The 25721-nt window shown below is 52.7% G+C and overlaps 2 protein-coding genes and 1 long non-coding RNA gene across 5 annotated transcripts in view; 1 reads left to right on the top strand and 2 right to left on the bottom strand.

The window, feature by feature from the left end:
• Nucleotides 1–110: 110 nt before the first annotated feature.
• Nucleotides 111–17939, top strand: LOC105472103 (contactin associated protein 1). Of its 2 annotated transcripts, none has more exons than XM_011725075.3 (24): nucleotides 111–981; nucleotides 1912–2013; nucleotides 2127–2320; nucleotides 3100–3247; nucleotides 3338–3541; nucleotides 4097–4281; nucleotides 5053–5196; nucleotides 5865–6126; nucleotides 6603–6752; nucleotides 7017–7188; nucleotides 7661–7767; nucleotides 8228–8347; nucleotides 8878–9081; nucleotides 9280–9436; nucleotides 9527–9654; nucleotides 9943–10128; nucleotides 10641–10862; nucleotides 11434–11673; nucleotides 13417–13770; nucleotides 13920–14047; nucleotides 15178–15271; nucleotides 15460–15705; nucleotides 15810–15857; nucleotides 16583–17939. In XM_011725075.3, exons 1-24 carry the CDS (start codon nucleotides 915–917, stop codon nucleotides 16867–16869), a joined length of 4149 nt encoding a protein of 1382 aa, XP_011723377.2. In that variant the 5' UTR covers nucleotides 111–914; the 3' UTR covers nucleotides 16870–17939. The 2 variants fall into 2 exon arrangements, with proteins under 2 accessions (XP_011723377.2, XP_011723378.2); XM_011725076.2 differs by lacking the exon at nucleotides 111–981 and adding an exon at nucleotides 1212–1783.
• Nucleotides 4222–11487, bottom strand: LOC139359641 (uncharacterized). Its single transcript, XR_011615850.1, has 3 exons — nucleotides 11396–11487; nucleotides 11068–11081; nucleotides 4222–10748 (listed from the first exon to the last, which is right to left on the bottom strand). It is a non-coding gene; the product is annotated as an uncharacterized lncRNA (long non-coding RNA).
• Nucleotides 17940–18222: 283 nt separating the features above from the next.
• LOC105472105 (enhancer of zeste 1 polycomb repressive complex 2 subunit) overlaps nucleotides 18223–25721 on the bottom strand; it is a 44922-nt gene continuing 37423 nt past the window's right edge. For both annotated transcript variants that reach the window (XM_071083182.1, XM_071083181.1), the window contains 6 exons: nucleotides 23955–24133; nucleotides 23037–23132; nucleotides 22555–22636; nucleotides 21690–21770; nucleotides 20825–20909; nucleotides 18223–20543 (listed from right to left, as the gene is read on the bottom strand). In XM_071083182.1, the coding sequence (XP_070939283.1) occupies nucleotides 20483–20543; nucleotides 20825–20909; nucleotides 21690–21770; nucleotides 22555–22636; nucleotides 23037–23132; nucleotides 23955–24133 (584 nt within the window). In that variant the 3' untranslated portion in view covers nucleotides 18223–20482. The remainder of the gene's footprint in view (nucleotides 20544–20824; nucleotides 20910–21689; nucleotides 21771–22554; nucleotides 22637–23036; nucleotides 23133–23954; nucleotides 24134–25721) is intronic.

A 25721-nucleotide genomic window follows, 5' to 3' on the forward strand; every position in this document is an offset into this window, starting at 1 on the left:
CCATTCCACATCCTCCAAAAGACTTTACTCTCTTGTGCAGGATCTGGATTTTATGAAAAAAAAAGAAAGAAGAAAGGAAGAAAGGAAGGAAGGAAGAAAGAAAGGAAGAAAGAAAGAAAAGGAAGGAAAGAAAAAAGAATGAAAGAAAGAAAAAAATAATTTACTGTCTTTACTCTGTCAGTGAAGAAAGAATGGGCTTCAGAATATAATCGTTTGCTGTATGATATTGACTCAGTTTATTGACCTCTCTGAGCCTGAGGTTTTTCATCTGCAAAGTGGAGTAAAGCAAAAATCCTAAATTCATAGTGCCCAGCACCACTCCTAGAGCTTAATTTGCCTTCAGAAATGTTTACTTACCCTTCATTCCATTTCCAGGCACCCCGCCCCCGCCACCACCTCCCTTTTCTTGAAATTTTCAGGATGCTTCTGGCCCTAGGTTCCCTATCCTCACCCCTGTGGCCCTAGTCCCGGGCAGCCTCGGGTTACTTGGGGTTTTCTCGGTGGCTAGAGGCTCTCTACCCCCGCCCTTTCGCAGCAGGGCTGAGGCACGCGCTTGCGCGGGGTCCGGGAAACCGGCGCGTGCCAGGAGACAGAGGCTGGGGAAGGGGGGAGGTGAGAGGAGAGAGGGTGGAAAGGAGAAGAGAGAGCGGAGGACCAGGAACGACAGCGAGAGAGAGAGAGAGAGAGAGAGAGAGAGAGAGAGAGAGAGAGAGAGAGAGAGAGAGAGAAGAGAAGAGAAGAGAGAAGAGAGAGAGAGCGCTTGGGGGCGAAAGGAAAGAGGGAGGGAGGGGTCGGTAAGGAGGAGAGAGCCGTCTGCTGCAAACCCCAGGAGAAGAGCTTGGAGCCCAAGCCAGAACTCGAGCCATAGCCGGAGCCGTTCACAGGGAGGCGGCTGCCGGGACCGTCAGCCCTGCATGATGCGTCTCCGGCTCTTCTGCATCCTGCTCGCCGCGGTCTCAGAAGCCGAGGGCTGGGGCTACTGTGAGTGTTGGGCTTGGAGGCAGGTGGGGTTGGGCCCAGGTGTCCAGAGCCTGCAGGGCGGCCCCGCACCGCATTGCGGCTGGGTGGTCGCGGGTCCTTCCCGGCCGGCGCGCGCCCGCTGGCTCTCATCTTTTCCTCTTTTCCTGCCTCTCCCCCGCGCTCCGCATTGCAGCTCTGAGGCTGCCGCGCGCGCCCGGGGGCTGGGGCTGGGCTCCGGGGCGAGGATGAAGTCAGCCGGGCAGGGATTTGGGGATGGGATCCAAGCAGGAGCTGGTGCCTGGGTTTGAGGCTAGGGCTGGGGTATAAGTGTATACTGGTGACCGAGACTAGGATTAAGGTTTTTCCAGGGCTTGAGGCTGGACTTTGGAGCTGGCCAAGGAGTGGGGTTTGTGGCTAGGGCTGGGGTTTGTGGCTGGGGCTGGGTTTTGTGGCTGGGATCCAAGCAGGAGCTGGTGCCCCTGACTGGTGCTAAGGCTGGACATGGAGCTGGTGATGGTGCTAGGACTGGCTGAGGTTGGGTACAAGGCCTGTATTTGGGGATGGTGCAGGTTTTGGGGGCCGAGTGGGATTGAGGCTAGGGTTGGAGCTGGATTGGTGTCTTGGGCTGACTTAGGTTCTGGAAGATGCTGAGGTTTAGGATTGAGTTTGGGGAAGTACTAAACCAGGGCAGGTATTGGGCTAGCTAGGGAGGGTCTGGCCTTGGGCCTATAGGTGTAGCCTAGGGGTTTCCCTAGAAGGAGAAGGCAGCCTCCTCTGAGCATGCAGCTGTTGCTGCAGCCAGGATTGAATAGATGGCTTTAAGGTAGAGCTGGGCGTGCCTCTGGGGGTGGTGGCTGGGGGCAGAGAAGGGAAGCTTCGGTGGCTAAGTGGGCGGGCCTTTGGAAGGGCCTGGGAGGTGTTAGCGCTAACATGTCGGTTTCCCTACCCTAGACGGCTGCGACGAGGAGCTGGTGGGTCCCCTCTATGCACGCTCCCTGGGCGCCTCCTCCTACTACAGTCTCCTTACGGCCCCGCGATTCGCCAGGCTGCACGGTGAGCTCCGCGGAACATCAGCTGTGAACTGGCAGCGCACCGCGGCAGGGTAGGGGTCTCTGGAGGGCTTCGGGGAGAAGGATAGCCGGTTAAAGCTCTTGTCTCTTCTATAGGCATAAGCGGGTGGTCACCACGGATTGGGGATCCGAATCCCTGGCTCCAGATAGACTTAATGAAGAAGCACCGGATCCGGGCCGTGGCGACACAAGGCTCCTTTAATTCTTGGGACTGGGTCACACGTTACATGCTGCTCTATGGCGACCGAGTGGACAGCTGGACACCGTTCTACCAGCGAGGGCACAACTCGGTACTCTGGGCACCAAGGCGGTAACAGTTGGGGAGCTTCCTCTGCTCCAGGCTCTGGAGGGGCACCAGCCTCTGGGAAAATGGAGGGGGTGGTGGTGAGGGCATGGACGAGGAGCAGTGACTCCACTCCAGGGACTCTGTCCAGAGGGGCTGTCAACTTAGGACGTGCACGAAACACTCGGTTCACAGGGTTTAACACACTTTAGGGTAAAATCTGGGAGAGCTTCCTAAGGAGGTGACATTTGATTTCAGGTCTGAGGAAATAATAGGATGGTGTGAGAGGACACTTTATGGAAACTGACCAGGCAAAGCCGCCTAGCAGGGGAGACCAAAGAGTATTTACTTTCCAGAAGTCGAGATTGGCTGGGTGTGAAAGTTGTGGGCTGGAAGGCTATGGAGAAAGAAGCAGAGGGGGTCCGGGTGCAGTGGCTCCCGCCTGTAATCCTGGCATTTTGGGAGGCCAAGGCAGGTGGATCACTAGGTCAGGAGTTCAAGACCAGCCTGGCCAACATGGTGAAACCCCGTCTATACGGGAAAAAAAAAAAAAAAAAAAAAAAAAAAAAAAAATTAGCCGGGCGTAGTGGTGGACGCCTGTAATCCTAGCTACTCGGGAGGCTGAGGCAGAGAATTGTTTGAACCCGGGAGGCAGAGGTTGCAGTGAGCTGAGATCGCACCACTGCACTCCAGCCTGGGCGACAGAGGGAGACTCTGTCTCAAAAAATAAAATAAAAAAAGAAGTAGAGGGTGGAACGTGGTTACTACTCTCTCCCACCTCCTCAGACCTTCTTTGGTAACGTGAACGAGTCTGCGTTGGTGCGCCATGACCTGCACTACCACTTCACCGCGCGCTACATCCGCATCGTGCCCCTGGCCTGGAACCCACGCGGCAAGATCGGCTTGAGGCTCGGCCTCTACGGCTGCCCATACAGTAAGCATGCAGAGAGCGCGGAGGGGGCCCGGGAGACAGACAGCCTCCCCAGTCCCCGGCCCATCTACGGCCCTTTGCTCCTTTGCGCAGAGTCCGACATACTCTATTTCGACGGTGACGATGCCATCTCATACCGCTTCCCACGAGGGGTCAGCCGAAGCCTGTGGGACGTGTTCGCCTTCAGCTTCAAGACCGAGGAGAAGGACGGGCTTCTGCTGCACGCCGAGGGCTCCCAGGGCGACTACGTGACGATCGAGCTGGAGGGGGCACACCTGCTGCTGCACATGAGCCTGGGTGAGCTCGGCGGCCGGGTGCGATGAGGGGTCAACCCCTGAAGTTCTCTCACCGCCCTTCTCGCAGCACCTCCTCCGCGCAGCCGCGCTCACGCCTGGTCTTCCACTTCTCTAAGGCCTGGACCAAACTACGCCTTTCTTGTAGTATTTGGTGCTAGCAAAACACTGGAGTCGGAGTGAGAACTGGATTCCAGTCTCAGCTCTACCACTACCCAGAGATGTGACCTCGGATGGGGCACTTCCGAGCCTCAGTTCCTTCCTTGTACACACACACACACACACACACACACACACACACACACACACACTGTATCTCATTAGCTTTTCATAACACCCGCGCGATGAAATAGAAGCAGCTCATGTGTTCCCACTTTCACAGACAGGAAGCCAGGCTAAATGGCTTACCCTGTCACACACTCACCAATGGCTGTTTATCTATTAGCCCACTCTCCCTGCTTGCCCTGGGCTTTGTTACAGGCTGCTGCTCTGCCTAGGAGCTTGGACTCCATGGAGTTCTCCTGGCTTGAGGTCTTACTCTGTCCTGCCCCACCCTCAGGCAGCAGTCCCATCCAGCCAAGACCAGGTCACACCACCGTGAGCGCTGGCGGAGTCCTCAATGACCAGCACTGGCACTACGTGCGGGTGGACCGATTTGGCCGCGACGTAAATTTCACCCTGGACGGCTATGTGCAGCGCTTTATTCTCAATGGAGACTTCGAGAGGCTGAACCTGGACACTGAGGTGAGAGACTAGGGAGGTGCTATTTCGTGGTAGGGGCAGGATGCTGGATGAGTGAGTGCAGGTCGGTCTCTCTCTCTCTCTCTCTCTCTCTCTCTCTGTCTCTCAGAGGTAAGACCTCACATTCAGGCTGTGGGTGGTGGCTCATGCCTGTAATCCCAGCACTTTGGGAAGCTGAGGTGGGAGGATTGCTTGAGGCCAGGTGTTCAAGACCCACCAGGGCAACACAGTGACATCCTACCTCTATTTTAAAAAAAAAGATTATTTTTTAAAGACCTCGTATTCCAATTCCTGAATATCCTAGCAGCCCTTGGCAAACTTGCCGCTCACCAGAAAAAGACCGTTTTTTTTTTTTTTTTTTTTTTTTTTTGTGGGTGTTGGTGTTAGCATGCAGACTTCCAGGCACCATTTCAGAACTAATGAGGTGGGGTTTGGAAATCCAGATTTTGGGGACTAGGCAAGGTAGGAAAATTGTCCCTTGGATCCTCCCACAACTTTGTGGAGTTGTTAAAGACCCTGACCCCATCTGCAGATAAGAATCCCAGGCAGGCTAATTGACTTGCCCAAGGGCGTGCAGCAGATTTGTGTTGGAGTCAGAGCTTGAACTCGAGCCTTGAAAGGCCTAGCAAGCTTTAGTACCGACGCTGGGGAAATGTGTGTTTCAAATTTTTTACAAAGCCCCACCTGGCGTTTGGGAACGCATACGGCGGGGATGCGCGAGAAAGGCAGGCGCGCTCCTGTGCCTAAGGGGCCTCATTCCCACCTCTCCCGCAGATGTTCATCGGAGGACTGGTGGGCGCCGCGCGGAAGAATCTAGCCTATCGGCATAACTTCCGCGGCTGCATAGAAAACGTAATCTTCAATCGCGTCAACATCGCAGACCTGGCTGTGCGGCGCCATTCCCGGATCACCTTCGAGGCCAGTGGGCAGGGGGGTCTGGGAGGACAGGATACCAAAGCCTCGTGGAAAGCAAAGAGGTGGAGCGGGAAGAGATATTGAACATCAGATAAAAGCGGAGGATCCCTCAGTCCCCAGCCAAATGCTCAAGTTGGGAGGAGAGCGGGTCTCACTTGAGGTGCACGAGCCACGCAGGCCCCTCGTTAAGAAGCCGTGGTCGGGTCCAATCACCTTGGTTCACAGATGGGAGCGTAAGGCGCAGAGACAGGGGGTGGCTTGACCAGGGGTCGTGCAGCTGCACAGTGACTGAGTAGGGACTTGAATCGATGGTTTCTTTGATATGCCCCCCTCACCCCTCTCCGACTCTGGAGCTTTGTCGGGAAGCTGGCAGGAGCCTGGTCTGTGGCCCGAAATTGCCTCTCGATACTGGAAGGAGAGAAGCGGTTGCCTAGCAGACGGTGGAGATCAGCGAGAGCAAGCGAGCAGAGTTCCGAGGGCCGACTGGGTTGGGGCCCCCTCCACAGATGGACGAGCTTGGAGGGGATGGGGTCATGTCCTGGTTGGAGATCTCACCCCCGCCAACACCGAAGGAGGGCGGTGACCAGGGTCTTAGACCAGTGTGAAAACCGAATCCCAGCTGAGGCAGAGGCGGCTCACGGGTGTTGATGCGTCTTCGCTTGTGCCCCTAGGGTAAGGTGGCGTTTCGTTGCCTGGACCCGGTACCGCACCCTATCAACTTCGGAGGCCCTCACAACTTCGTTCAAGTGCCCGGTTTCCCACGCCGCGGCCGTCTGGCAGTCTCATTTCGCTTCCGCACCTGGGACCTCACCGGGCTTCTCCTTTTCTCTCGTCTGGGGGACGGGCTGGGCCACGTGGAGCTGACACTCAGCGAAGGGCAGGTCAACGTGTCCATCGCGCAGAGCGGCCGAAAGAAGCTTCAGTTCGCTGCTGGTGAGGGCGTTTCGGGGGAGGCACAAGCAGAGAAAAGAAGGGTAGAGGAGCCCGAGAAAGTTGTAGGCCTGGACTGAGGCCTTTACATTCTGGTGAGGGGAGAGGGAGTGAAGGGCGCAGGGCAGGAAGCCCCAGGGTACTGGGAAAAGATGGGAGTGGCTGGAGGCAGTGAGGAGGCGGATCTGAGGGACTAAGGATTCTTGGAGAAGGGGGAAGCCTGGGAGTCCTGGTATTCTCCAGTTCCAGAGGGCCCCTGGAGATCGTTACTCATTTATAACTGTGCAGACTCTGTGGCAGTTGCTGGGTCATGGATAATGAAGAGGCATTCAGAGAGGTCTCCACTGGGTGTGAGAAGTGTAATCACAGGGGCACACAGGCTGCTCCTGGGACACAGTGGGGCTGCTTCCCCACTCAGGACATTCTTCTAGCCTAGTTGCTGCTTGCCTCCACCCACACTATCATCCATTCTTGTCCAGGGTACCGACTGAACGATGGCTTTTGGCACGAGGTGAATTTTGTGGCACAGGAAAACCATGCAGTCATCAGCATTGATGATGTGGAGGGGGCAGAGGTCAGGGTGTCATACCCACTGCTGATCCGGACAGGGACCTCATATTTCTTTGGGGGTAAGTGAGAGCCAACCTGACCAGATCTCTGTTTCTGGGTGGGAAGGCTCCATCTAAGTCCACCCAGATGGGGCCATATGGAGAATTTTGGAGGGAGCAAGCCCTCTTTCCTCTCTGGGGCCTTGGGGAGTAGAAGGTCATTGCCATCTACACTTTGGGTCTAGTCCCCTTTCTTCCTTTATGTCTGGCACCCCCTTGGCATCTCCCTGGGGGAGGGTCTTTGGGGTCTCCCCTGGAGAGGGTCTCACGGGGTGGTTGCTCCAGGTTGTCCCAAGCCAGCCAGTCGATGGGACTGCCACTCCAACCAGACGGCATTCCATGGCTGCATGGAGCTGCTCAAGGTGGATGGTCAGCTGGTCAACCTGACTCTGGTGGAGTTCCGGCGGCTTGGATTCTATGCTGAGGTCCTTTTTGATACATGTGGCATCACTGATAGGTACCCAGGAGCCCCTAACAAGAGGTGACCCCTCCAAAGCCCTCTTCCCTGGTCTCCCAGTAGGAATGGCCTTTCTCAATAGTCTCCCTTCTCCTTGTCTCTGCTCCTTAGTCCCCTGCTTGGGGATGATGATTCTTTGATCTTTTACCTCTGATTTCCTCCCTTAAGGTGATACACGCTCAGGATGGAAATGACACATCTGTTTTTGGTCCTAGAGGGGTTTTTTGTGCGGGGGGGAAGATGGGGGTAGAATAAGGCATGTTTTGCTGTTTTCAGGAAGGGGGAACAGTAGTACTTGAGCCCCGAGGACTGCCTAGTGCCCCTGCATCTGGGCTTACACCCGGCTGGCTAGGCGGGGTGTGTCTCGCTGGGTTCTGGGGCTTCAAGGAGCTGGGAGTGAAGCTTGCAAGGATCAGACCCCCTCTCCAGCTCCCAGTAAGGCTCTTTCCCTTGGTCCTGACCCCTTCCCTAGGTGCAGCCCTAACATGTGTGAGCATGATGGACGCTGCTACCAGTCTTGGGATGACTTCATCTGCTACTGCGAACTCACGGGCTATAAGGGAGAGACCTGCCACACACGTAAGCCAGATGCAGTATGGGGGAGAGTCAGGGACAAGGGAGGTCAGGAGAAGGTTGCTGGGGATCATGAGGCTGCTAGAGATGGTGAGGATGGCCCTTCCAGCCCTCTCTCTTTTTGTTTTTGGTTTTTTGAGACAGAGTCTCACTCTGTTGCCCAGGATGGAGTGCAGTGGTGCCATCTGGGCTCACTGAAACCTCTGCCTCTGAGGTTCAAGCGATTCTCCTACTTCAGCCTCCCAAGTAGCTGGGACTACAGGTGCACACCACCATGCCTAGCTAATTTTTGTATTTTTAGTAGAGATGGGGTTTCACCATGTTGGCCAGGCTGGTCCCGAACTCCTGACCTTAGGTGATCCATCACCTCGGCCTCCCAAAGTGCTGGGATTACAGACCTGAGCCACTGCACCCGGCCAGCCCTCTAACTCTCTAACTGCCTTTGTCTCACCTTACTATCTGCCAGCTTTGTATAAGGAATCCTGTGAGGCTTATCGGCTCAGTGGGAAAACTTCTGGAAACTTCACTATTGATCCTGATGGCAGTGGCCCCCTGAAGCCATTTGTAGTGTACTGTGATATCCGAGGTAAGTGTTTCTGATGGGTGGTGGGTGAGGAGGGAACCGGGAAGGATAGAGTGGTGGTGGTGGTGGGGGGGGCAGTTAGACTAAACAGGTGGGGTAAAGGAGGACAGAGGGTAAGGGGATACTGAGGAATTTGTAACCTAGCCTTAAAAATAAATCCCACGCCAGGTGCAGTGGCTCACCCTGTACTCCCAGCACTTTGGGAAGCTGTTCGGGAGGCTGAGGCAGGAGAATTACTTGAACTTGGGAGGTGGAGGTTGCAGTGAGCTAAGATAGCACCATTGGACTTCATCCTGGGCAACAGAGTGAGACTCCGTCTCAAAAAAAAAAAAAAAAAGTAAATTCCAGCTTCCTTACCCATTCCAGCTATCTCATTTCCAGCCTACAATGCAGAGTGCCCAGGGCAGAGGTGCAATGGAGCTGCTGGCCACGTTCAGTGGCTCTGAGTTGCAGCAGCAGTGGTGAAGGTGGGCAGGGAGATGGGTAGAGAATGCCCAACTCCAGCCAAAGCTCTGTCCCCTCTTGTCTCCCAGAGAACCGAGCGTGGACAGTTGTGCGACATGACAGGCTGTGGACAACTCGAGTGACAGGTTCCAGCATGGAGCGGCCATTCCTGGGGGCTATCCAGTACTGGAATGCATCCTGGGAGGAAGTCAGTGCCCTTGCCAATGCTTCCCAGCATTGTGAACAGTGGATCGAGTTCTCCTGCTACAATTCCCGACTGCTCAACACTGCAGGTTAGGGCTGGGGTCAGGGAGGGAGGTGGCGGAACTGGAGGAGACACCAGTGGGGGCCTGGGAGAAGGAAGCCAGAGAGCTAGCTGGGGCTTTGGGTTGGAAGATTCAAGGAGGGGTCTGGGCTGGTTGGAAGGGTGAGAGGAGCCCAGAGGCTAACGGAGGGACAGGGCCTGGAAGCTGCCTGCACCTCTTCCCCAGGAGGCTACCCCTACAGCTTTTGGATTGGCCGAAATGAGGAGCAGCACTTCTACTGGGGAGGCTCCCAGCCTGGGATCCAGCGCTGTGCCTGTGGTCTGGACCGGAGCTGTGTGGACCCTGCCTTGTACTGCAACTGTGATGCCGACCAGCCCCAGTGGTGAGGGGGCAAAGAGACAGGGTTTTTAGGACTCCGGCGGGCGGGGGAGCTGAGTGGCTGGGTCTGAGCCATGGAAACCTGCCCCCACAGGAGAACTGACAAGGGACTGCTGACCTTTGTGGACCATCTGCCTGTCACTCAGGTGGTGATAGGGGATACGAACCGCTCCACTTCCGAGGCCCAGTTCTTCCTGAGGCCTTTGCGCTGTTATGGCGATCGTGAGTGGCAATCGCCTTTTGTGTGCCCTCCCAGAGCTGACTCTCCAGTTTCCAAAAGCTAGGCTGCATGAGTCACCGGGGGTCTCTAGCTGGGGTGCCCGACCCCCAGATCCTGCTGTGATCTCATTGCCACTCTGCACCTCGCTGCTCTTTCATTCCACTCCTTAGTCTCTCCTCCACCTCAAACTCTCCCCCTTTGCCCAACTTCCCCTGCCCCCAACCCCAGGTTCTCTTCCTCTTCCACCCTCCAATCTCCCTGACGAGACCCTCCTCCATCTGCTTTTGTAGGAAATTCCTGGAACACCATTTCCTTCCACACTGGGGCTGCACTACGCTTCCCCCCAATCCGTGCCAACCACAGCCTGGATGTCTCCTTCTACTTCAGGACCTCTGCTCCCTCGGGAGTCTTCCTAGAGAATATGGGGGGCCCTTACTGCCAGTGGCGCCGACCTTATGTGCGGGTGGAACTCAACAGTGAGCAGGCAGACTGTGGGAGGGCCTCGGGGTAGATGAAAGTGCTGTCTGGGGAGACATGGGCAGGTGCAGGCTGCGGTTGGAGCCAACGGCAGATGCCCTTTTGACAGGCAGCATGGGAAGGGTTGAGATACCCTGGGTTCTAGCCTTCACTCGGTCTTGATGGCTGCTCAGGTGACCCTAGGCACTCACTTGGCCTCTCTTGGCCTTAAGTCCCTTCCTTGTACATAAGGAAGCTAGACCTTCGAGTCCCTCTCACCGCTGATTAGCCATGCTTCTAGCCTGGGAGGTGAGGCTGGGAAGCTGGTTTCAGGGATCTGTGATGTGGGGAGAGACGAAGGGTATGAGGTTTTAAGCAGTTGGTAAGTTTCATTGTAAGCTACAGATAAATTGGAGGGATATTCAAGAAGCTCCAAAGAGGTGAGGTAAAGAGGTTGTATTAGACAAGGAATCCATGAAGGATCTTGTAGGTCTGAGTCCTTTTCTCCCCCACCCTGCATGACACTGTCCAGCATCCCGGGATGTGGTCTTCGCCTTTGACGTGGGGAATGGGGATGAGAATCTCACAGTACACTCAGACGACTTTGAGTTCAACGATGACGAGTGGCACCTGGTCCGGGCTGAAATCAACGTGAAGCAGGCCCGGCTCCGAGTGGATCACCGGCCCTGGGTTCTGCGGCCTATGCCACTGCAGACCTACATCTGGATGGAGTATGACCAGCCCCTCTATGTGGGTGAGCAGCAACCCAGAGGCAAGTCTGAAGCCTCCTTTACCTTCCCACCCTCCAAGGCCGCTTGCCTTGTTTCCAGGAGCCTCTGTCTTAGGTGCCAGTACTCTCTGCTTCAGAGCAAGCCAGGGTCTCACTTGTCCCTCCAGGCCTTTGTATTCTATTCTATTCTTCCAGCCCCCTTGGCTCCCTTTCCAACTACAATACTTACTCCTGTCTCTGGCTCTGCCTCCATTTCTTTTTTTTTTTTTTTTTTTTGAGACGGAGTCTGGCTCTGTCACCCAGGCTGGAGTGCAGTGGCGCGATCTCGGCTCACTGCAAGCTCCACCTCCCGGGTTTATGCCATTCTCCTGCCTCAGCCTCCCGAGTAGCTGGGACTACAGGCGCCCGCCACCTCGCCCGGCTAGTTTTTTGTATTTTTTAGTAGAGACGGGCTTTCACCGTGTTAGCCAGGATGGTCTCGATCTCCTGACCTCGTGATCCGCCCGTCTCAGCCTCCCAAAGTGCTGGGATTACAGGCTTGAGCCACCGCGCCCGGCCTGCCTCCATTTCTTGACCTGTTGCCTACCCTTTCCAGGATCTGCAGAGCTTAAGAGACGCCCCTTTGTGGGTTGCTTGAGGGCCATGCGTCTGAATGGAGTGACTCTGAACCTGGAGGGCCGTGCCAATGCCTCTGAGGGAACCTCACCCAACTGTACAGGCCACTGTGCCCACCCCCGGCTCCCCTGTTTCCATGGAGGCCGCTGCGTGGAGCGCTATAGCTACTACACATGTGACTGTGACCTCACGGCTTTTGATGGGCCATACTGCAACCACGGTCAGTGCTGCTGGTTACGGGGCAACAGGAAGCCATAGGGTGTAATGGGATGTAGGGAGGGCAGGGAAGGAAATAGCATGTAAAGCCCACATCATGGAAAATTAGAGTTGTCCCTGGATTCCTGAGCTCTGAGTTTGGGGAGTCAGGCAGTTGAAGATGATGGGTGACTCCAAAGGCATGGACAAGGAAGGGATAGTACAGATAGCTGGTGCAAAAAGAGATCAAAATCACCAAGCATGCTTTGGGAGCCCAAGGTGGGAGGACTGCTTGAGGCTAGGAGTTCGAGACCAGCCTGGGCAACGTGGCAAGACCCTGTCTCTACAAAAAAAAAATTCTTTTTTTTTTTCTGAGATGGAATCTCACTCTGTCACCCAGGCTGGAGTGCAGTGGCGTGAACCCGGCTCACTGCAACCTCCACCTGGTTCAAGCGATTCCTTTGCTTTAGCCTCCCGAGTAGCTGGGACTACAGGTGTGCACCACTATGCATGGCTAATTTTTGTATTTTTAGTGGAGATGGGCTTTCACCACATTGGCCAGGCTGGTCTCGAACTCTTGACCTTGTGATCCGCCTGCCTCAGCCTCCCAAAGTGCTGGGATTACAGGTTTGAGCCACCGCGCCCAGCCAAAAAAGAAATTTCTTAATTAGCTGGGCATGGTGGTGCACACTTAGGCCTAGCTACTCGGGAGGCTGAAGTGGGAGGATCACTTGCACCTAGGTCAAGGCTGCAGTGAGCTATGATCGTGCCACTGCACTCCAGCCTGGCGGACGCAGCAAGGACTGCGTCTACAAAAAAAAAAAAAAAAAGCAAATTGCTTCCCCACCTTCCCACCATCACCATGGTAACATAGGCGAACTCTCTTGTAAATGTATTTGATAATTGCTGCATTCCTAAAACACGTCAATGACTTGGTTCTTGGTTAAGGTGAGCCTTGACATTCCCCATAGCAAGATTCTACACACATAGCAAGACTGCATCCTCCCTAAGGCTGGCCTATAGGGAGGATGTATGGGCAGATGGGTTACTGGTGGGAGGAGTGTGGGGGACTAGGGAGATACAAGATTTAAGGACCAACAGATTTCTGGTGCTGGTTTGGAAGTGTGAGTAGTGGCACATATACTACATGGGGTCAGGATATCCCCATTCTGATCTTGGCTGTCCCCTTACTGTGTGTCTTTTTTTTTTTTTTTGTGAGACAGAGTCTCACTCTGTCACCCAGGCTGGCATGCAGTGGCACGATCTTGGCTCACTGCAACCTCTGCCCCCTGGGTTCAAGCAATTCTCCTGCCTTGGCCTTCCTATAGTAGCAGGGATTACAGGCATGCACTACTACACCTAGCTAAGTTTTGTATTTTTAGTAGAGATGGGGTTTTGCCACGTTGGTCAGGCTGTTCTCGAACTCCTGACCTCAGATGATCTGCCTGCCTCGGCCTCCCAAAGTGCTGGGATTACAGGCGTGAGCCACTGTGCCCGGTGTTACTGTGTATATTTAAGCAAGTCACTCCTCATCTCTGAGCCTGTTTCCCCAGTTGTAAAATGCAGGGGTTGGATCAGATGATCTCAAGTTTCCCATGGCTGTAAGAGTCTGTTCTGTGACAGAGGGGCTCAAAGGAACCTAAAAGTAAATGGAGGGTTGTGAGGGTGGCAGAAACTGAAGTCTCAGGATGTGTGTATGGATGACATAAAACCTCTGAATTGGGGAGCGAGCAGTGTGGGGCCCTGACTTCCCTGCTTCTACCTGCAGATATTGGTGGTTTCTTTGAGCCGGGCACCTGGATGCGCTACAACCTACAGTCAGCGCTGCGCTCTGCAGCCAGGGAGTTCTCCCACATGCTGAGCCGGCCGGTGCCAGGCTATGAGCCTGGCTACATCCCGGGCTATGATACTCCGGGCTATGTGCCTGGCTACCATGGCCCCGGGTACCGCCTGCCTGACTACCCCCGGCCTGGTCGGCCTGTGCCCGGTTACCGTGGGCCTGTCTACAATGTTACGGGAGAGGAAGTCTCCTTCAGCTTCAGCACCAGCTCTGCCCCCGCTGTCCTGCTCTACGTCAGTTCCTTTGTTCGTGACTACATGGCTGTGCTCATCAAGGATGATGGTAAGCTCTCCGGGGCTCTCTCACCCCACTCCAGCTTCACCCAGGTGCCCCTAATTCTCCTATTGATTCACAAATACAAGGACTATGTGCTGTTAGAAGATAGGGGTCATGGGAAATGAGACCCTGAATTTCTTCTCTGCACCCCACAGGGACCCTTCAGCTACGCTATCAGCTGGGCACCAGCCCCTACGTGTACCAGCTAACCACCCGCCCAGTGACCGACGGCCAGCCCCACAGTGTCAACATCACCCGTGTTTACCGGAACCTCTTCATCCAGGTATGCATAGAGGGAGGTGAGCCAGTTCAGATCATAACCTCATGATCTCGGTTGTGGCATCCAGGAAAACATCAAATACTCAACATTTGTAGATCACATTTGAATGTATAGAGGATTTTCATGTGTGTCACCTCATGTAACCCTCACAATAGCTCCAAGAGGACAACAGGCATTTTTTTTTTTTTTTTTTTGAGATGGAGTTTTGCTCTTGTTGCCCAGGCTGGAGTGTAATGGTGTGATCTCGGCTCACTGCAACCTCTGCCTCCCAGGTTCAAGCGATTCTCCTGCCCCAGCCTCCTGCGCAGCTGAGATTACAGGCATGCGCCACAATGCCCAGCTAATTTTGTATTTTTAGTAGAGACAGTGTTTCTCCATGTTGGTCAGGCTGGTTTCAAACACCCGACCTCAGATGATCCACCTGCCTCGGCCTCCCAAAGTGCCGAGATTATAGGCATGAGCCACCACGCCCAGCCAGACAGTAGGCATTCTTATTTAAGTGTTTTACAAATCAGTAAACAGCCTCAGAAAGTAAAGTGGTTTCAGCTACTCAGGAGGCTGAGGCAGGAAAATTGCTTGAACCTGGGAGGCGGAGGTTGCAGTGAGCTGAGATCGTGCCACTGCACTCCAGGCCTAGGGGACAGAGTGAGACTCCATCTCAAAAAAAAAAAAAAGGAAAGTAAAGTAGTTTACCAAAAGTCAAACCGCTGGTAAGCTGCAAAGATGGGGCTCAAAACCAGGTTTTTAAAAAATATATAGGCCAGGTGCAGTGGCTCACACCTGTAATCCCAACACTTTGGGAGGCTGAAGTGGGAGGATTGCTTGAGGCCAGGAGTTTGAGACCAACCTGAGCAACATAGCAAGACATCGTCTTCACAAAATATTTAATGAATAAAATAAAAAAATAAAAAAATAAATATATATATATACCAAATCCTACATCTAGGCCCAGGAGTTGCCCACTTCAGACTGAGCTAGGACTCACCCAGCTGGCACCGCCAGTTTGGACAGAATGAGAGATCTCCAGTATCTGCCCCCAAGTATATTCCCAGGGTCCACACAGCTCCAGTCCAGCCCACAGGCATCTGCTTGTGGTCCCCGCTCCCTCATCACCCTCCCACTCCCCACCTCAGGTGGACTACTTCCCACTGACAGAGCAGAAGTTCTCGCTGTTGGTGGACAGCCAGTTGGACTCACCCAAGGCCTTGTATCTAGGGCGTGTGATGGGTAAGCTGCAGGTGCGGACGCGTTTTAGGCAAGGAGCTGTGGGATATGTTCCTGGATCCTCAAGGAAACTGAAGGCCCTGGGAATGGCTATGAGGGCGGTGGGAAAGATGAGTGGGAAACCTGTGGACAGTGAGAGTGGCAGGGCCTTTGGGTCCAAGTCCCTCTTTCTGGGCCTGCCTCTCCCTCAGAGACAGGAGTCATTGACCCGGAGATCCAGCGCTACAACACCCCAGGTTTCTCGGGCTGCCTGTCTGGTGTTCGATTCAACAATGTGGCTCCCCTCAAGACCCACTTCCGAACCCCTCGACCCATGACTGCTGAGCTAGCTGAAGCCCTTCGAGTTCAGGGAGAACTGTCTGAATCTAATTGCGGAGCTATGCCACGTCTTGTTTCAGAGGTGCCACCTGAGCTTGATCCCTGGTATCTGCCTCCAGGTACATTCCCAGGACACAGAGGATGGAAGGGAGGGATGCCAGGAAAGGGAAGTGATTCTTAACATGGAGGAGGCATCTCCTAACTGGTGGTTTCTCCTCTCCAGACTTCCCGTACTACCATGATGAAGGATGGGTTGCCATACTTTTAGGCTGTGAGTAGCACTGATCACTAAGCTGACCTCCCAAGACTACCCTCTGACTGTCAGCATCCTTTCCCTGCCCCTGATCCCCAAGGCTGCAGGATGGCAAAGGCACTAGATGCATGATGGCACAAAGGATGATAAGATAGGCTATTCTGAAGGTGCCATATAACTGGGCAGAGATTTTTAAATGTTGAGGATGCTACAGATTTTTAAATAAAATATTAAAATGGGGCTATAGCTAAGGGATGGGAAAATGGGGATACAGTAACACCTAGAGAGATGAGAAATTGGGGTGACTACCAGCGATGTGGAAAAAGAATATTAGAAACAGAAGGTGGCAGGGGGTAAGCCAGGAATTCAAACCTGCCAGACACTTGAGATGAGCTTAGTGTGGTCGAACAGCTAGCTGAGTGTCATATATTATGCTTTTGGCCAAAAGTAAGTGTGTGTGCGTGTGTGTGTGTGTGTGTGTGTGTATATACAGGTGAAATCCCAAAGAGTGTGTGTGTGTGTATACAGGTGAAATCCCAAAGTGTGTGTGTGTGTGTGTGTATACAGGTGAGATCCCAAAGATCTGCCCTGAATTGTCCCTTTTCTTCCTTTCGGTTTTGTTGGCCTTTCTGCTGCTGGGGCCGGTGGGAATATTGGTGCATGTGTGCATGCGCGTGTGTGTGCGTCAGTGTGTATATAGGTGAAATCCCAAAGATCTGAATTGTCCCTTTTCTTCCTTTCAGTTTTGGTGGCCTTTCTGCTGCTGGGGCTGGTGGGAATGTTGGTGCTCTTCTATCTGCAAAATCATCGCTACAAGGGCTCCTACCATACCAACGAGCCCAAAGCTGCCCACGAGTACCATCCTGGCAGCAAACCTCCCCTACCCACTTCAGGCCCTGCCCAGGCGCCCACCCCTACACCAGCTCCCACCCAAGCTCCAGCCTCAGCCCCAGCCCCAGCCCCAGCCCCAGCCCCTGGCCCTCGGGATCAGAACCTACCCCAGATCCTGGAGGAGTCCAGGTCTGAATAAGTCAGAAGGGCTTCTGGGACCAATTACAACTCCTCTGAAATTCCCCGAGTCCTGCCTCTCCCCCACCCGATCAGGGACATTTGGCTTCTCTTAGCTGGCTCTGCTCATCCAGAGGATACCCCCATGCCCCCGCCAAGTTTGGTGGGCAGAGCTATAGATGGGACCCAAGGGAGTGGCCGAGCCTCACTGCCTAAACCAATGCCCTGCTCATCCCTGTTTCCCCAGGCTCCTGGCTGTTTGCCCCAAAGGAGAAGTCTCGTGGGGTTGACATAGGTCCTTCCTGCCATCTCTGTCCCAGCTGCTGTCAGGGATTAACAACAGTGTAGGGGAGATTAACTGCCTCCCTTCCAATAGACACTATCAGCAGGGACAGATGTGTGGGAGTGCAGGGCTGCAGAGGGTATGGGGGGAGGAGGCTGCTAAACCCTATCCCCCAGCCTCCCCCCTGCCCTGAAGAAGATCTTCCATCTGCTTCCACTCAGCTGGGGGCTCGAGAGGGCTTGATGGCTGTCCCCTGCCCCCCTCCTTTGGTTTTTACACAGAGACCAAGAGGCCTCAGTTTAGCACCTTAGTACCTCCGCTGCTTCACTTGCTTTAGCCAAAGCCATAAAAAACCTGCAACGTAGAGAAAATAATGCAGATACCCTGATTAGCCAGCCCTCTACTCCTCCACCCTTTTCCAAGATATGCAACGGCCTTGGTGCCTGTCCAAAGGCTTCGCCCCCTCCAGTGCATGAGGAGCCCTCTTTCCTCCGCTCAGAGATGCTGCTTCATTTACCCAGGAGGTCATATTCTTTATATGTATTTTTTGTTGCAAAGTCTCTCTCTAGAGAAACTCTATATATTATTCGAATTTTTAAAGTATTTGTTTATATATAAAAGAAAAGCTCAATTGGCCGTGCTGTCCTGTGCTGTGCTGTGCCCACAGTCCGTAGTTTGCCTCTCCTGTGTTGGAAGTCTCATGAGTCCTGCTGGTCACTCACCAGCCTGGTCCGGCCTCCACTCTGAAGCAGGGTTGAGCCTGCTGTGCTCTCAGACACGGAGCCGTTCCAATAAAGCAGAGTGGCAGAGCCCCAGTCTGTGTGTGGTAGCTGGCGTCGTGGTTAGGGGATAAGTGGGATGATTTTAAGGGAACTAACCTGAGGGCTCAGGAATTTCTAGAAGGAGCTCTCAGAATCCTTGCATCACCTTCCAGGGGCTTGACTGGCTCTTGCTGGACCCCCCATCTCCCCGTTTGCCAGACCTCAGTGGGTAAGTGGGGATCAGAATGCTGATGCTTTGGCCCAACCTGCTCCTGGACCCCATCCCTGGATCCTTCCAGCCCCAAAGCACACAGTACACAGCTTGCCAAAATGGATTCTAACACTTTATTCAGATAAGAGGTCACAAGCCACAGGACTTTTAAAGTGCGTGAAATTTATTGGCAATGAAGCCGCATGTATACCAGGCTCCCCCAGTCCCCACCACCTTGCCCCATCCATCATGACGTGGTGGGGAGGGGTTGAGACCCATCTTTAAAAGTGGGGGACAGCAGGGACAAAGGATGGGAAACTGGAGGAACAGGAGTATTCATGAACTGAAGCTGGGACAGGAGGAGACTGACCACAGTGATTCTGCTCACTGAGGGAAGGGTAGGGTCAGTCTAGTCTCTCAAAGGCTGGTGAAAAGTTTTTTTTCACCTATTCCTCATGGCCAGCCCCTGGCATTTCAAACAGACCTAACTCCTCCTCTTCATCTTTCTCTGGTTTTCTCCTCTATGAGTAATTTGGAGCCCACAGTCCAGCTTGAGGGTATCCCTGATATGCACAATGAATACAAACCACGGCAGATGCAGATTTCAGGATCATGCTGGGGCCTGGCCTATTTGGGTGGGAAGAGCTTTCTCTCAGGAGTTGCTGAGTGCGGGATGCATGTGTGCCCTCCAGTGTGGTGAGTGAGAGCGTGTGAGTGTGTGTGCATGTCTCACACCAAACCCTAAGAGGCAGCTGGGTCAGGGGGAACCCCACTTCTTCCTTCATGGGACAACCAGTGGAGTGGGAAGAAGTGGGGGCTGCGAGTCTCAGAAAGAAGGAAGAAGCCTGCTCCCTACTATAACACTCCCAGGCCAATCTACACCCGCCCACGCCCTTTCTACCCAGCACACTATTCCTTGTTCCCAGCCAGCCTGGCACATCTGCCGTGGACACAGGGCAGCTCTTGCTGGCCCCATTCACATGAAATTCTGTGTGAAGCTCTCTCCTCTGCCTCTCCCAGGAGATGAGACAGGACTGGAAGAGAATCTCCCGCTCTCTCTTCTTCCCCCTCCCTCAGGAGTGGGATTTGGGCAGGGACCCTAGAGACCTTAGCCCAAACTCTACCCCAATCTATAGACCTTCTAAAATAAATGGTTAAAGTGCTTTGCTCTGCATGAATCCCAGAGAGGGTGGCACCACAGCCTGGAACAGGTGGTCTACCTGCTTCTTCTCCCACTTCACATACCCTCCACCAGTATGCCCTGCACACGGGATGCCAGCCTAAACACGTGCAATTTAGCCCCTCACCCAACTTGGAACACATATTCCAACTCACCCTTTCCAAACAGCAGGCACTACAGACAGGAAAGCAGATTACACCAATCTTTCTCCTCTCTAGTCCAGGCCTATGCCTGCCTACCCTGAAGAGATAAGCAACACTGGCCGTTGGGCCTTGCCTCTATGGGGAATGGAAGGCCTGAAAACACCTACAAATCCAGCGAGCCAGGGTGCTCACACCTGCCAGGCACACCCCTAATGCTTCTTCGATAGCAGCATAATGCCTGCCTGCAGCTGCTAAGCCAGAACTTTGGAGAGCTGGGCACTGGCGTCTGCTCCCAGGAATCTGAAAACACTTCTCCGTCTATCTCCAGAGTACACAGAGAAGGCTTTCTCAAAGCCTCCTGGGCCCAAGCATAGCAGTTTAACTACTATCATCTGGCTGGTTCTCCCTCTCTGGCCAAGGAAGGATGGCATAGCTTTCCTTCCCCAAGCCTCAAATGCCTGTATTTAGAACCCACACTCTTTCAGTTTGAGCCCTGCCACAAGGGAGGAGGTAGTAAGGTGACCCGTCTACCTCTGAGTTCAGTCTGTGCTGCCTGCCAGGCCTGCCTCTAACCCAGACCACTTGTAGGGTCCAGGGACCACGCTTCACTTAGCCTGTCCTCTCCAGGTGTTCGGATCACAGAGGTTTGCCTGCACCCCAATGACATAGGGACGCCTGATGGGGAAAGCTACAATTACAGGCTAGTGCTTGTGGGGAACTGCCTAAGTTGATTCCTGAGGCCCACAACCTGGGGAGCCGACACGAAATCACATATAAGTCATCTACTCCAGCCTGTGCTCACTTCCTCTGAGGCCAGAGAAAGTCTCCCATTTCTGCAACTCTCTCCTGGGAGACCAAGCCCTAGCTGCCTCTGTCTCCCCTCTCATTGAGACAGTTTTGTGCCCACTTGACATGGCAGAGGCCTCACTACAGAGGGAGTGGGTGGGGGGTTTCTCAGTGTGGGAGACACAGTGCAGGAGACTCGAGCAGCAGTGGTGTGAGCATGAAAGCCAAGACAGTGCCGCTACCATAAATGCTGCCATGGGGCCTGGGAGGGCTAAAGCACGTCGGTCTCCCTCTCGATCCCCACGTACTTGAGAGCATCAGCTTGGCTGTACCTGTCCCAGAGCAGGGAGGAGGAACCAGGTTACTCTCATGACTTTTGTGATTGAAAAGGCGGAGTCCCCTTCCGTTTCACTTCCCCTCCCACTCCTTAACGGCTGTTTACAATGGTCCCACTTCTGAGGCAAGGCACCAGATATCAGAACAAGGGACACAGCCTTGTTCACCGGAAGACTCTCCTCCATCCCCATTACCCTCCCTGAGCCTCCAAATCTATTCCAACGCCTCTCTTTCCAGTTCCGGGGCCACAACCCAAGGACCATTACTGGCACCTCACCTGTAATCAAAGAAGAGCTCTTCGCCAGCTTGAATTGCCCTCTTGGCAAAGATCCCAATCCGATGGTCTCCATTCACCATGACCACTGCAAGCAGGATAAACCCAAGGCTAGGTTCCTACCCAACTCCAAATCAATAACCAGTAGGCTTCTGGGTTGATTTTCTCCAAATTCCCAGTGAAAACATGAATCAAATGGAATTACGAAGTAGTCAATACGGTAGTTGCCTCTATGCTTTTAGATCTGTTATTATGGCAGAAAAATTATCTTTATTATTATTAGTGGGTTTTTTTTTTTTTTTTTTGAGACAGAGTCTTGTTCTGTTGCCCAGGCTGGAGTGCCGTGGCACTCCAGCCTGGCTCACTGCAACCTCTTGGCTCACTGCAACCTCCGCCTCCAGGGTTAAGTGATTCTTGTGCCTCAGCCACCTGAGTAGCTGGGACTACAGGTGCATACCACCACGCCCAGCTGATTTTTGTATTTTTAGTAGAGATGGGGTTTCACCATGTTGGCTAGGCTGGTCTTGAACTCCTGGCCTCAAGTCATCCACCTGCCTCGGCCTCCCAAAGTGCTGGGATTACAAGCGTGAGCCACTGCACCCAGCCTATTATTATTTGGTGAGGTGGGTCTCACTATGTTGCTCAGGCTGGTTAAATCATGTTTGTGGGAAAGTGTTTATAATGTATTCGCTGAAAAAAGCAGATTATAAAACTAAGATTGAGAGGGGCCTAAAATGATCCCAGACATTAATCATGATTATCTTTGGACAAAAAATAGCTCAGCTATGGAAGAGGTTCAACAACGGATGGAAATCACATTAAAGAGGCATCCATCGCCCGCCCCACCTCCCAGGTCACTGGGACTCACCTTTGGCATAACAGTTGGGATTCACTGAATGATTTGCAAATCGAATTTTGTTTCCTTTCCGAGTAGCATCCACTACAAAATCTGTATAAAGTAAAGTAAATCAAGGAAAACCATGAGCACGCTGGCAACTCCACAGCTTCTCAGCCTGAATTTAAAATCAATTAAATAGTAACAAACACTTTAGTCTGATGGGAATTTTGAAGCCCAGTGTGCTAACAGAAGCAGAGGAAAGCATGCAGCCTCAGAATTCAGCCTTGTGTGGGAGCTCTCCTTTTGGGTCCTCACTCTTTGAATTATGGATCTTCTCATCTACCGGGCAGGAAGATTTCTCAGGTAAAGGCGCTCAGTGCTCCTATTACGAACAGAACCCAGAAATGGAGGTTCTTCCAAAGCAAGGGCACTGTGGCCTGTGGGATCCCCAAGTATGATCCTGCCCCCTTGCTCTGTGCATCTGCTGGAAGATTTGGAGCTGATCTACACTTGGACTACAGCAAGGACGATCTGGTAGAAAGACCACCTTGGGGCTGGGCGCAGTGGCTCACTCCTGTAATCCCAGCACTTTGGCAGGCCAAGGCTGGTGGATCACTTGAGGCCAGGAGTTCGATACCAGCCTGGCCAACATGGTGAAATCCAGTCTCTACTAAAAATACAAAAAATTAGCTGGGCATGGTGGTGGGTGCTTATAGTCCCAGCTACTCAGGAGGCTGAGGCAGGAGAATCACTTGAACCCAGGAGGCAGAGGCTGCAGTGAGCCAAGATCGTGCCACTGCACTTCAGCCTGGGCAACAGAGCAAGACTCCGTCTCAAAAAAAAGGAAAAAAAAAAAAAAAAGACTACCTTGGAACAAGACAAAGAGACTTCATACCATTATTGAGGTTGAAGAGGAAGCTGGACATGTATTTGTCATAGACCTTTCCACGACGATCAGCCTCGTCCTGAGAAATGAGCTAGAGAGATAGACAAATAACAAATAGGAGTATCAGGCTGCCTGCTCAGGGCACGGTATCCTGTCCCCAGAAAGGGCTGGGTGGTATCTCACATGGGTGCTTACTGAGTATCACGATGCGAATCATAAGAGAGCAAGCTCAAGTTATGCTGTTCCAATTCCCACCCAGGCCAACTAGTTTGAAGGCTGAAGACAGCCCCTCATCTCGTGTCTGGAGTTGCCAAAGAGTTGAACAGTGGTTTCAGTACTGCAAACGGTTCTGTGGGATCTCCCCAAGAGGCCATGTGAGAACACAGCTGAGTTATTTAGAGATTAATTCAAAGAAGCCTGGCCCACAGAAAATCAGAGTTTCTCATCAGTCTCCCCCGAGTAAGAATGTGGGCCAAAACTATAGCACTCACCTCACCACAGTATTCAGAAATGAATTCATTCTTCTGCACAGACTCCTTTATGAAGGTGCCCCATCCAGCCACATCCGAGGGGGCCAGCAGCAGGTGCTGGGGAAGAGGGGGCCAAGTCTCAGACTACAGGGTGTGCATGAGTAGGGGGTGTGTGCTGGATGTGCACGTGTGTGGTGGGGGTGGGGTGGAAAGAACCAGTAACTGTTAAGAGGATCTGAAAGCAGAAAAAGGTCTAAGCCATTCTGTTCTGCTTGGGGGAGAAAAGAAAATGGGAAGTGGTGATGAATGGAAATAGGATATCTCTTCCCCTATCCATGGAGCCCTCCTGGGCCTTAGTCTGTAGGAATTCACTGCGATGTGTGAGGTAAACATAGACGTCACCAAAGGTGCATACACCTCTCAGCTCCTTTTTGTCTGGCCAGTTCAAGGAACCACTTTTCTTTCTCTTTTGGAGATGGAATCTTGCTCTGTCCCAGGCTGGAGTGCAGTGATGTGATCTCGGCTCACTGCAACCTCTACCTTCTGGGTTCAAGCGATTCTCCTACCTCAGCCTTCTGAGTAGCTGAGATTACAGGTGTGCACCACCATGCCTGGCTAATTTTTATATTTTTAGTAGAGACAGGGTTTCACCATGTTGGCCAGGCTGTTCTCGAACTCTTGACCTCATGAATCGCCAGCCTCGGCCTCCCAAAGTGCTGGGATTACAGGTGTGAGCCACCTCACCTGGCCAGGAACCACTTTTCTAAACCCTACTGGGACTGAAGCCTTTATTAATTCAGTAAATATGTGTCTTTTAGGATTTATCAAGCACTTTCACATATAAAGCCTCAAAAGAACCAGTGGAAAGAGAATGCTTGGGACCGTTCCTTCCTTCCTCCTCCATTTTATCTCGTGTGGGGTCCTAAGGAAAGGCCTCACCTTCTTGAGGCCACGCTGGATACTGCAGTTTTTACAGGAAACCACCTTGCAGTCCCAGTGCTCTGAGGCCCCACAGGTGAGACACAGGTCAGGGTCACATTCTCGCACTGCCAGATAGCAAGGACATTGCTTGGTATTGCACTGAGTCTTACAGCGACAGCCAGGGAAACGATTCTGACCTGGGAAGGGAAAACAGTAAGTCTTAGAAGGGAAATAAGCTAATACGCTAATACTGGGGCTTGTGGTTGACTCAAGGGGCAGCAAAGGAGTAATTTTTTTGTGTTCAAGGATGTTTGGCAAAATAAGAGGAAGCTCCCTTCCCAATAATCAAATACACAAGTTTTGTCCATAGAAAACCGAGTGCTTCAAACATTCATGCCTTTGAGTCAAAAAAGCAGGTGTGGTCAGGCATGGTGGCTCATGCCTGTAATCCCAGCACTTTGGGAGGCCTAGGCAGGAGAATCACCTGAGCCTAGGAGTTCAAGACCAGGCTGGGCAACATAGGGAGACTCTGTCTCCACAAAAAATTTTTAAAAAATAGCCAGGTGTAATGGCACCTTCCTGCAGTCCCAGCCTTGACGGATGTGGGGGGATGAATTGCTTGAACCAGGGAGGTTGAGGCTGCAGTGAGCCATAATTGTGCCACTGCTCTCCATCCTGAGCAACAGAGCTGAGATCCTGTCTCAAAAAAATTAAAAAAATTAAAAAAAGCAGGTAAAATAATAAGAAAAAAGCAGGTATAATAATAAGAAAAAAGCAGGTATAATAATAAGTGTCCCCTAGAGATTTCCCCAACAAACTTCTCCCTCCCGCTGAGGTGGAGAGTACCCCAGAGAAAATGAAATCAGTGCTTTTCACTGGTAAAATGTCACCATCAAAACAAGTATCATTTTGAGAACAGAATGCATCCGTTCTGTGCCATCCTTCTCCACCCACTGCCCAACCCAGCACAACCACTTCTCTGCTGCGGCTAAGATCACTATCTGCTATGGGTTAGGAGGTATTTCCTCCAGCAAAACCGCCTGGGCACCAAGTTCTGCAAGCTCTGGGGACTGCCATCAAACTGCTCAGCTTTGAGTTGGGAAGGGCATAGTGGGATAAGAAGTGAAAGATAAGTACCCGGATGTCTCTGCTGACATCCAGGCCCCGTCTTCTACCTGATATTAAAACTCCAGCTATTAAATGAAAATAGACATACACAGAATCACAAACAGAAAATATCTGAATTAAAAAAAAATTTAAACAGTATCCAGAAAAGGGAAACTGGGGCTGTAACTTAAAAAAAAAAAAGAATCTCACATTTCTTTTCTTTTTGAGACAGAGTCTTGTCCTGTTGCCTGGGCTGGAGTGCAGTGGCACAATCTTGGTTCACTGCAGCCTCTGCCCCCTGGGTTCAAGCGATTCTTGTGCCTCAGCCTCCCAAGTAGCTGGGACTACAGGCATGCACCACCATGTCTGGCTAATTTTTGTATTTTAAGTAGAGATGGGGTTTCGCCATGTTGGCCAGGCTGGTCTTGACTCCTGACCTCAAGTGATCCGCCCGCCCAAAGTGCTGGGATTATAGGCAAGAGCCACCACGCCTGGCCTAATTTTTTTTATTTTTAGTAGAGATGGGGTTTTGCCATGTTGGCCAGGCTAGTCTTGAACTCCTGACCTCAGGTGATCTGCCCACCCAAAATGCTGGGATTACAGGCGTGAGTGGCTGTGCCTGCTGGCCCCCCTCATTTCTTAATTCTCCCCTAGAAGACAAAGTTGGGAAGGTATCTG

This window comes from Macaca nemestrina, chromosome 17 (genome assembly GCF_043159975.1).
Source record: "Macaca nemestrina isolate mMacNem1 chromosome 17, mMacNem.hap1, whole genome shotgun sequence".
Lineage (NCBI taxonomy): Eukaryota > Metazoa > Chordata > Mammalia > Primates > Cercopithecidae > Macaca > Macaca nemestrina.